This window comes from Mastomys coucha, unplaced genomic scaffold, assembly GCF_008632895.1.
Source record: "Mastomys coucha isolate ucsf_1 unplaced genomic scaffold, UCSF_Mcou_1 pScaffold1, whole genome shotgun sequence".
Taxonomy (NCBI): Eukaryota; Metazoa; Chordata; class Mammalia; order Rodentia; family Muridae; genus Mastomys; species Mastomys coucha.
In genome coordinates, this window is record NW_022196891.1 from 35,873,920 (window position 1) to 35,885,435 (window position 11,516).

Here is an 11,516-nt window from a genome sequence, read left to right on the forward strand (position 1 = left end):
CCATAGCTCCTCCCTACACTCCCCCTCTCCTTCTCCTCTGAGAAGGAGGAACCCCCTGGATATCACACCCGCCCCAGCACATCAAGCCACTGCAGAACCAGACACATCAGGTTGACCCTGTTCTTTAAGCACATAGTATCTTCAGCAATAGGGATTCACCTTCTACCTCTGAGTACAGTGAAAGGCAATTGCAGTAAGCTGTATGTTTTGGGAGTCTCTGACAGCCCTGGCCAATGACTTAAGAAAGGCCTCTTTTTGGTATTAGGGTTTTTGTTAGGTGGTTTGGTTCTTGGATTAAGTATTATCGTCTGGAAGAAAAAAAGTTTATTAAAACAATATATGTATACCTATATAGAGAATTACATGTAGTACATGGTTTTCTTTTAGGTAAATTGTTATTAACATGGCTCCTGTGGTTGTTTTAGACATCATTACTTTACCCATCCCCCTCATTTTTCTCTATTTACAAGTAATTTTTAATGTTGTAAAAATGAAAAATTAACATTTGAAACTTTTAAATTTCAGTTTATTGATGGTCGACTGGCAAAACTTAATGCAGGAAGAGGTTTCTCTGATATATTCGAAGAAGAGATCACTTCTGGTGGCTTCTGTGGAGGTAAAGATAATCTTGAGAGGAATTGCCTAGATATTATCTGATTTTTGTGTCTGTCTCTGATAGATGTCCTTTTTTGGAAGTTAATTTTGTAATTGTATTTATGTACAGAAAACTTAGTGTACATTTAGCCCAGTTTAGTGGTGAGTTCTTTAGCCTTTGCCTTTCCCAGCTTGGCAATGCAAGCCACAGACTTAGGACCCAGGGCGTTGCCTCCCCAGTGGTGGTGGATCTCCTCATATCTGTCATTAAAATTGGTCCTAATCTACCAGCTTAGCCAGAGCACCTTTGTCTTCCGAGTTAACCTGTGTGAAGGCAAGAGTGGTGTACATCTTCCTGTGGACCAGGCGTCCCAGCCTGGCCTTTCCATTGACGATGCAGTAGAGCGCCTCCATCTTTAGACACAGGACTGGCAGGAAAACCACCAGCTCAATGGGGTCTACATCATGGGCAATCACCACCAGCTGAGCCGCCTTGTTCTCCACCAAGGTGGTGACTGTATTTACTCCTGCTCTGTATTGACTCCTGCTCGGAGGAAGGTGATCTCTTAGTTAGGGCGTCCCCTTTGCCAGCATCTTTCTTCTCAGCACGGGCCAGTAGCCTTGGCTTCTTCTCTTGCTTTGTTTCTGGCCTGTACTCATGGGCCAGCTTAAGCAGCTAAGTAGCTGTTTGCCTGTCCAGGGCCTGGGTGAAGTGGTTAATGGCAGGAGGTACTCTGAGGCACTTATAGAGGATGGCTCTTTGCCTCTGATGTAGCAGGGCCATTTGATGAAGTGTGTTAGATCTCTTTTGGGCTGGATGTCCTGCCCAATGCTGAAGTTCTTGGGCCTTTTCTCAAACAAAGGATTGACCTCCTTTTTGTCCTCCTGTTTCTTGATGACAGGGAGTTGGTATGTGGGGACACCTTCTTCCCTTTGATCTTTACTTTGGGCATCTTGCTTGGCTGGAGGAGAGAGCAATAGCTGTCTTCTATAAAATTATTTTCTCCTAAACACACACTGTTTTATGTATAATTTTCATCTTATATGAGCTATGCTATGGGCTTATTTTTGTGATATTATCAAAGCAGGAAGGTTGTCTCATAAATTAGTAGTTATTTGCTCTAATAATCTCTTAGTATTATTGAAAATAAATAACAGAAAACCAAGTAATTTATAACCTTTACCCATTCCCCACCTAATGGTAGGTTCTGTTAGAAATGGATGAGTGCTGGCTGTCTGGGTCTGAGTTTGGAGCTGAGACTCTGGATGAAATAGTGTACTGCAGTGTAGTGCAGCCAAAAATGCCAGAATGCCTGTGTCCATGCTGCCTGATTCAGTAAGTGCTAAGTGGGGTGGTACAATTCTTGGTCTACAGACTGTAGTAGGATTAGAAAAGTTTTAACTTTACCATTCTAAAACTAGAATGTCTTCCAGATGTGAATATCCAGTGTTGTACTGTGTAGGCAAGCAATGGGTTCTGAGTTGGCATGCTGTCTGCTGATGCTCTACTGTGGAACCCTGACATGCAGAGATGCTTCTTTGAGTCCTCCAGTGTGTGTCTTAGTGATTCTTCCAAGCAGGATTGCTGAGTGCACACTGTGACTACTCTGTATGTTGTGAGAGCTGTGTGAACAAAGTATCTGCCTTCGCTGTCCTGCTGGGCTCACTTTGACCTCTTGGTTAGCTTGCTTTGATAGGCAGATTTTTAGTCATTTGGGTAGTTACTAAAATTGAGAAGATAAAAAGAACTAAGAACATATCTGCAAGTTTCACACCTTACTTTTATTCTTAAACAATACCTATTGTCTGCTATAAAGCATAGAAGTAAGTGGGTGAAGAGAATTTCCTCAGGGAAGAGCAGATGAACTTGGCAGCCATAGGACTTCACCTAGCACAAGTGCAGCACCTCAGGAGATGCACTGAGCTTGGCAAAGTCAGTTTATCTGACTCAGCAAGGGAGCTCTATGTGTTCCAGCTCATGGGCAGAAATCCAGCTTCAATGGAACTTTTGTGTTAAACTGACGCCTTTTTACTTTTCAACCCAGACAAGCAAAATATTGTCAGCTTATGGATACATTGCTTGAGGCATCTACGCAATATTTACATAACTGCTGTCTCATTATCGTTATGACCCGTGGGGCTGGTAGCTTTTGTAGAATTGAAGATGACATCTTGTGGCAGTAATGGGGGAGAGCTGTGATCCTTTTGTACACTTAAATTCTGTAATAACTGCTAGTCTAGAAACCACAGAAAGAAAGAGAGATGAAGGCACATAAGGATAGCTAATTCATTTTATTTTTATTATGCATTCACTAAAAATAGTAGTGTTAGACTGAATGTGATGGATACTTACATTCTATCATAGAAGGCTATGAGGCTTGGTCAGTATCTCACTTAGAGAGTGTTCTACTTAATTCCAGTTATTTATTTTAATGAAAATTTCCAACTCCCATCTTCTAATCTGAGGGTGCAAATGCTTAACCAAAAGGACAGCCCATTTCCATGGTTATTGATTTCAGCGAATAAGTATTGTTAAAAATTATGCCAATCAGGTGCATACAAATTTTATTTGTAAATACATAGATTGTTCTTAGCAAATAAATAAATAAATAATGTGTGATTCATGAAGATTTGAAATGGAAAAGAAAGTAGTTTTTTGTTGTTATTGTTTTGTTCTTTAATTCGGTACTATTTTGCCTCTGGCGTTTAGGAATGACATTGCACCCCTTTAAAAGGTGACTCCACTTAAACTGTTTACATTTAAGCATACTTTGGGAATCATCTGTTAGTAGGTTTCCCTGTGGTACTTTCCGAAGTGTTTAGTGTTGGCTATTCCTCCCCATGCTCCTATCTCTACCTTGCTCTCCTATACACCCCCCATTTAACCCAGCCTGCCCCATTACTCCCCTCCCTCTTCTTACTGCCTGCCTTCTAACCCCTTCCTTTCTTGACCTCCAACCACCCAGCCCTTACCGTTTTCCTGACTTGTATTCTTTTCAGAGCCCTAACTTTGAGCAACCCCCTTTCCTTTAGAAAGTAATCTCATTTGAAACTAGTAGGAGCAAGTTCCTAATAACTTGACCTATTCTGTTTTGTTACTAAGCAGTCCTAGAGGTGGCATTTTCGCATTGAAGAAACAATGAATCAGTATTTAAAATACTTGACTGTTAATTTTTGTTGGCTGCTAATGGAACTAGTCATCCACCCATGGCCCTGCACGCTAAAGGCCCAGGACACAAGCAGGAACCCTGTCTTTCTCACCGACACTGCCTGCAGAAACCCTGTCTTTCTCACCGACACTGACTGCAGAAACCCTGTCTTTCTTACCGATATGGCCTGGTTTGCCCTGTCTTTCTCACTGACACTGCCTGTTCTGCATACTTTACAGTATGCAATGCAGACCATATCAGTAAGTGAAAATATGTTATGACCTATAAAGAGCTGAATGTGAGCTTATACCTCATAATTTCAAGTAAGACATTTGACTTCCTCTTATAACTGCTATGCGGTTTTATCAAAACTGTTTCTTTGTTGTTAATACATTAGTATTTTTTCTGGGTTGACAATTGTTCTTGAACCTTAAGTTATTATCATACTGTTCTGTTTTCTTTCTGCTTTGTAAAATTCCTTCTGGAGAAATAAACACCACACTATAATAGTGAATAACGTATAACCCTAAGTGGGTAATTTCTATGCAATCATATGTGAGGAAGAAGTGGTAGACACATGACCTGATGAGCATGTGTGCACACATGACCTGATGAGCATGTTTGCACACATGACCTGATGAGCATGTGTACACACCTGGGATTCCACACCTGGAGCTGGGAGCCAGGGGACCGGGGGCCAGCAGCCAGTCTCAGTTTACAATGAGTTTGAGACTAGCTTGGGCTAGAAAAGACCCTACCCCAAAAAGTTTTTTAAAAAAAAATGTAAAGAATAATCTAGATGAAAGATGAGATTTGATTGGTAATAAATTAAAATGTATTTGAAAAATAAATCTATAGGACAACATATTTTTCATCATTTTGTACAGAAAATATGCATCTGAATCTTTGGGGGTAAAGCCATAATGTTTTTGACCCTAGATTTTCTTGTTCAATAAAAAGGAGAAAGTTCTGCAAAAGGTCTTTATTACAGTGAAGTTGTTTCTTGGTTTTTCTTTTAAGTGAGGGAAAGATTTGAAGGATAAAATTAATTTAGAACCAAACACTTTCAGTGCCCAATTTTTGTTAAGATTTCAAAAATAGCAAGAAACACCTATGTTGAGGTCACAGAACCAATTTTGACCTGACTCTAATATGTCAGGTGGGCTCCTGTTCTAGCACTGGTTCATAGTAGCAAGGTGATGACAGTTTGTACATCAGTTACCAGTTGTGCATATGTGTGCATGCCATCGCATGTGTGGAGGTTAGTAGACAACTTGCAAGATTTGGCTTTCAACCACTACTGTGTGGATCATGGGGCCCAAGCTCAGCTCATTAGTCTTAGCTATAAGCAGGCTAATGCCTTTAATATCTTGCTAGTCCTGATATATTTTCTTTCATAAAACAAAGATACAACTGCATAAAAAGGTACATGCTGTATTTTGTGGGGTTCTTTGTGCAACTGTGTAGCCACTGAAATTTTTAATAATGACTTTATTTTTCTTTACCTTTTTTGGAGCTTATGCATCATAAAAATTAAGAAAGTAGTTTAAAATCTAACTGAAATCAGCTGTTTTCAAATACTATACCAGATGTGTGTTTCTTTTTTCATCTAGGGGGGAGGGTTATTTGTTTATGTGTATGAGTGTTTTGGCAACATGTTTGTATGTACACCACAGTCATCGTTCCCTTAGAGGCCAGAAGAGAGTGCTAGATCCCTGGATCTAACTATGCCCGGTGGTTGTGAGTTACCATGTGGGTCCTGGGCATTGATCCTGGGTCTCCTGCAAGAACAAGTGTCCTTAACTGCTGAGCCATCTCTTCAGCACAAATAGGTTTCTCTTTTGGTGAATAATATCATTTCATAGGCTAAAGGATGTTATTTATAAGTGAGTATGTTTATTAGCAAGAGTTTTAGTACATGTTTGTGTATCTCTGGAGTCTAGGCAGATACCATACATATGGACAAGAGGCCAAAGGACAACCTCCGATGTTCATTACTCCTCACTCTCCGTATACCTTGTTTTTTGAGACAGGGCCTCAGTGGCCTGTGTGTCTCTGAGGAACGTGCTTATGTCCACCATCCCAGCACTAGGATTACATGTGTGTGCCACCACACCTGGCCTCTTCACTCAGATCAAACTCAAGTCCTGTTTCAAAGCAACTGTTCTACCCAGTGAGCATTCTCCTCCCCCAAACTGTCAGATTTTGTTAGAAGTAATTCTGTTAGATGAGCTCATTCATAGCCATGACATTTGCTTCTTCTTCACACTTTAAATGTTTTAAGTGAAACTAACTGTATAAAACAAGCATTTTTAAAAACAATAGACATAAAACTTTGAAAAAATTTTTTTAGGTGTATAGGCATGTTGAATTTCAGTAGGTCATATTTTTCATTGCAAGGCAAATCTTTAAATGAGAGAATATAGAGAAGCCTTAGGTTCACGTGTGAATGAAGAATAAACAGTGCCTGTTGGTGTGAGTACTGATGGTATGGTGCACTCACTTTTAGGACCTGGGCCTGGTTTAACAACAGGCCAGGAAAGGAGCCTGCTGGGCTGCTGAGCATGCTACCTCTGGCCAAGCTGGGTTTCTGCTTTTACCTTTTAGTGGCTGTCCCTAGCATCTCATTTTTATATGTTCCAGGGAGCCCGCGGTCATATCAACAGTGGGTGTACACAGTCAAGGTAAGCATATGCCTTCTGTTTCTCCCCTTTTCACTCTAAGAAGTGCAGAGAAATGTTGAGAAAAAGTATCCTGGCTACACTTAACACTATTTAACTTGAAATGTGTATATTTTATCATGCTAAGTATTTTTGTTTATACTTTGTTGATAATTATAAAGGAACTTTAAAATGAAAGTGTTCAGTTCAAAAAAAAAGAAAAAGAAAGTGTTTAGTTCGGACATAAAACTCTTTTCAAAGCGAACATTTGCCTGTGTATTGTATTATAGGTTAGAACACCCATGTGCTGCTTAATTTCTGACAATGTGATATTTTCAGGAAGAGGGAGCCTCAGCTGAGGAAATGCATCTATCATATCGGCCTGTGGGCATGGTTGTGTGACATTGTCTTGATTAATGATTGATGGGTCAGCTCACAGTGGGCAGTGCCACCCTGGGCAGGTGGTCCTGGGAGGTGGAAAAAAAAACATTGACTAGGAGCTTGGATGGGAGCCAGCGAGCCAGGCTCCTCCCTTCAGCTTCCTGTTTGAGCGCCTGCCCTAGCTTCCTTTGATGATGGACTCTGACCTAAGTGATGTAATAAATCCTTTTCTCTTGAAGGTGATTTTCATCAGTGCTATAGCAACAGAAAGCAAACAAAGGACTAGGGTGCAGGAGTAGGGTTTGATGGGGACTCTAGTGAATAACACTATTTTGTTAGTATGCTGTGTTCTAATGAAGAAGATCACCCACACATGAGGTCTGTTTCCCAGCAGCAAACCAGCTCAGCATCATCTCCTGCCTACTGAGAAACTCTAAGTTTATGTTCAGTATTGTCCATGTTACTCTCTTATTTCAATCTCATGAGGAAATGACTCTGAAGTGATGCTTTAAACCAACTAAAAAGAACTGAGGAGAATATTTAAACTTTGTTTTAAATCATTAAAATATAAAATATTAAAAATACTTGACGTAACTTCATGTGTCGTTAAATTAAAGTTATTTTTCTGTATTACTGACAATGCTCCGTTTTCCTAGGACAGTTTGCCCACAAGTCTTTGAAAATGTTTCTCTTCTTTCAGAAAGGAGGCGCATTGTTCAACACAGCAGTGACCAAAGCAACTCCTGCTGTACGGACAGCATACAAATTTGTAAGTTTCTTATCTGACTTTCAGATTTTTGCTGATAAAATTATATGTACACTGTGTGTGTGTGTGTGTGTGTGTGTGTGTGTGTGTGTGTGCGCGCGCACGTACATGAATTTATTTTTGTTTTCTTATTGATGGCATTTTTATTTACTTAAGGTCAGTGTATAACTACTTTCTACATTCTCTTTTTTGAGAGTTTCATATCTAAGTATTGTATTTATGTCACTCTCTTTCTCTTGTTCCTTCTCTTCCTCCTCCTCTCCTTTTTCCTTTCCCTGCTCTTCCTTCTCCTCTTCCTCCTTCTAGTTCCTCTGATGTGACTTTCACTTCTCAAATTCATGTCCTATTCTTAAGATATAAGTGTTCCATCTGTGTGTATTTATTTAATTATATATGTATATAAGTTATAAATACAACCTTCTGAGTACATTTAGTGTTCCTCGTGTGGTTAGGGCTAACCTTTGGGCTTGGCTAACCTCATTCTGGACAAGACAGGTTCTCTTTCTCTCTCAGCTGCCGTTAACTTCTGGTAGCTCATTTTCTAGGAATCCAGCCCTGTTAGAATTTTTTCATCCACTGGCACATCAGTTGTTGTTTAGGCAACTGTATTGTTGGGATTTCCTGGGTGCGGCTTCCTCGTCCTCTGTAGAAGATACGGTCTTGCAGCCCACATCCTGCCTTGGTCCTCTGGCTCGTAGAGTAGAGTGTTTCCATGAGGGTCATTGAGCCCCAGCTGGGGTTGTGCTGTGGATTTATCAGCGGGCTGAGTACCCACAGGCAGTTGTTCCCAGTGTGTTTGACCAGTTGTAGCTTTATAATGTACTACCGGGCCAGGTCCAGGAGCCTTGTGAATCTGCCTGTCTTTCCTTTCTAACACTGTGAACACAAGTGCAGCTTCCTGTCCATCCAGCCTCTACTCGGCTCTGGTGATCGGATGCAGGTCTTCATGCTGGTGCGCCAAGCACTGTTGCCTTCTGAGCTGTTGCTACAGCTGTGTTTTCCGTTTTTAAATAAGCTTTACAAAATGTTTAAAGTTCCTATCGAACAAAATAAAGTCTGTTATAAAAATAATATTGTATGGAAAGTTATTTTCTTTATGCAATCTAAATATATCCTTGTTTTACTTAAAAGCTATCAACAAAATTGTTTAGCAAATTTTGAAGCAGTCCACAAGAGATGCTAGCTGGGAGATTGGTTTAATTCCTACAGTTTATGTTCCTTCTTTGCTTGAGGATGAAATGAGCTGAACATTGTGTGTGATATCATCTATTCACTAGGTGATGTTTTAACTCTCTATGTTTCTTCAGAGATTTCCCCCTGGCTTAGAGAATAAGGTGACAAGAGCAGCAATAAACAAGTAATGAAAGGCGCTCTTGACTGCAGCAGCTAAGGCGGGGAGCAGCAGGACCCACCTAGGCCTGTCCTGCTGAGGTTCCCCCATCCCCCACTGGCATACCTCTAAAACCACTCAGCTATTTCTTATTGTCTGCAGTCAAGAGCTCTGACTTTCTGTCCTTGCTCATGCTGTTCCTTCTACTGGGAACTTCCATTTCTTACTGAACTGCTGACTTAGTTCATTCAGGTCCATGCTTCACCTTGTCTTCCCACTCCCACCCCTCCCCTAGAAAAAAAGTACAGCCCTTCCCTTGCACCCATAAGGACTGTAGGCTTTGCTTTGTCACTTATATCGTCTGAACATACTGATCTCAAGACTAGGAGCTCCTTAAGGGACAACGGTATGAGCTGGTATTCAGTGAGGCCTTTATAATTAATGGTTATAAGTATTCGGTTTCTGAAAGCTTTCAGGCCAGTTATAATTTTATAAGAATCCATCTTTAGATATGTTCTCAGTAAAATGTTTGTATGATTCACATAATAATAATAAGCTTTAATAAATGTTTAGGACTAGTAATCGTGCCTTGCGATTGTGGAATGTAGTCCTCCTTCATTTTAGAAGTTGGATTGTATGGTAGGGAAGCTGATCAACAGAGTTGCTTCAAACACAGCTCTGCTGTTGTTAGTTGTCGAAAGTCATGTGACACTAAAGTATAAAGAAGGAATGGTGCTCTTTAAGAACACCAGCCTTTACAGTTGCCTTGGTTCTCTTAGAACATTGCTGAGAAGGCTTCACTTTCCTAGAAGCCTTCTGTATCTACCGCTGTCCCAGGGTACTGGGCTAAGTCTAGCTCTGAAGGAGAGTTTTCCCACAGTGCAGTGGCACAGCCTCTGAAAACAAACCCACACTGAGTTTCCTTTCTCAGCAGCAAATCTGTAAACTCCTTAACAGCAGCAGCAAGAAAAATAAACTTCCACTACCGTTGGCCCTTAGGATGCTGAGCTCCCGATAGTTTCCTCAGGATTACACAGTTATATTGTTCTTCCAAATATGTGTTCATCTCTACTTTCTTTCACTTCTTTTTATTAAAGTAATAATAAAGCATACAAGTTCAGTTTGTCATTGTGGAAAATGTGATCATTCAAAGCACAGATTGGTTTGAACCTTCTCTGCAAGGCTGTAATGTCCTCACAAACGAAAAATTCTACTCTTGAAGGATTATTTCTTCACATAATCTCTGGCAAATTCAGGTCTTCGGAATATATTTTGTTTTGTCTTGTGATAATATCATGTGAGTTGAATCAAGAGGTTGGAAGATGTGCTTAAATCATTTTGTGTCATATTTTCTCCCAAGTAGATCCTTTTGGAATGTCCATATTTTGAAAACTCATATGCTGAAATTTCTTTTCTGACCATAGTTGCACCAAACTATGTTGCATTTCTGTTATTTCAATATGACAGTATTTGTTTACCTAGCTTCTTTATAGATGGCTATTTTTTCAAAACTTAAAGACATGTTTTTACTTCAGTCATTTATTAAACAAGCAATTTGATTGCCCACTAGCTAGAGTCAGTTGTAAGAGGAGCCTCAACTGAGGAAACACCCCACCAGCCTGGCCTGTGTGAAAGCCTGGAGCACATTGTCTTGATTGATGGTTGGTGTGGTCACTGTGGGTGATGGATCCTTGGGCATGTAGTCATAGATGGTGTAAGAAATCAGATTGAACAAGCCAGGAGGACCTAGTCAGCCATCAGCACTCCTTTATGGCCTTTATACCATCCTGCTTTGTCTGAGTTCCTGTCCTGAGTTTGTTGCTTGATGAACAAAGTATAAGATGATAGAAACCCTTCTCCTCTCTAAGTTGCTTTTGGTCGTGGTGTTTTACCACAACAAAAGAACCCCAAGTCACCCACTGTGAGTTAGGCCTTCTGCTTGTCTTGAGTCAGAGCAGAGACCATGGAAGGTACTGCAGGACACAGTCTGTGGTGCTCAGTCAGCCCCATTGTTAAGGCTGTGCTTTCATTTAAGTGAATAGGATTTCTGTCTTGCACGTACAAGTTTTCTTTTACTACAGCCTGCTGAAATATTTTTTAAGCTCACTGAATTTGTGCCTTTTCATGCATATAGGAACAATAAACAAAACTAAGAGACAACAAACACCCAGTCATAAACAAAAGAAGTACAACCAGATGGCATGCATATTTAATCTGGCTAACTGATCTAAGTATCTTTATCACAACATAAGGATGGATGTAGGACTCTATGATTCAGTTGCTTAATGAATAAAGTAAGGAATGAAATGTCTTTATGATTCCCCAAAATACAAAACCAAAACCAAACAACAACAATAACCAAAACCAAACAACAACAACAACCAAAACCAAACAACAACAACAACCAAAACCAAACAACAACAACCAAAACCAAACAACAACAACAACCAAAACCAAACAACAACAATAACCAAAACCAAACAACAGCAACCAAAACCAAACAACAACAATAACCAAAACCAAACAACAACAACCAAAACCAAACAACAACAATAACCAAAACCAAATAACAGCAACCAAAACCAAACAACAACAACAACCAAAACCAAACAACAACAACAACCAAAACCAAACAA

At 40.1% G+C, this 11,516-nt stretch overlaps 1 protein-coding gene across 11 annotated transcripts in view; it reads left to right on the plus strand.

The window, feature by feature from the left end:
* The window catches only part of Dennd1b (DENN domain containing 1B), a 221,820-nt gene that overhangs the window by 176,152 nt on the left and 34,152 nt on the right, over window positions 1-11,516 (plus strand). For all 11 annotated transcript variants that reach the window (XM_031384135.1, XM_031384121.1, XM_031384104.1 and 8 more), the window contains 3 exons: window positions 526-616; window positions 6,387-6,427; window positions 7,485-7,553. In XM_031384135.1, coding sequence (XP_031239995.1) covers window positions 526-616; window positions 6,387-6,427; window positions 7,485-7,553 — 201 coding nt within the window. The remainder of the gene's footprint in view (window positions 1-525; window positions 617-6,386; window positions 6,428-7,484; window positions 7,554-11,516) is intronic.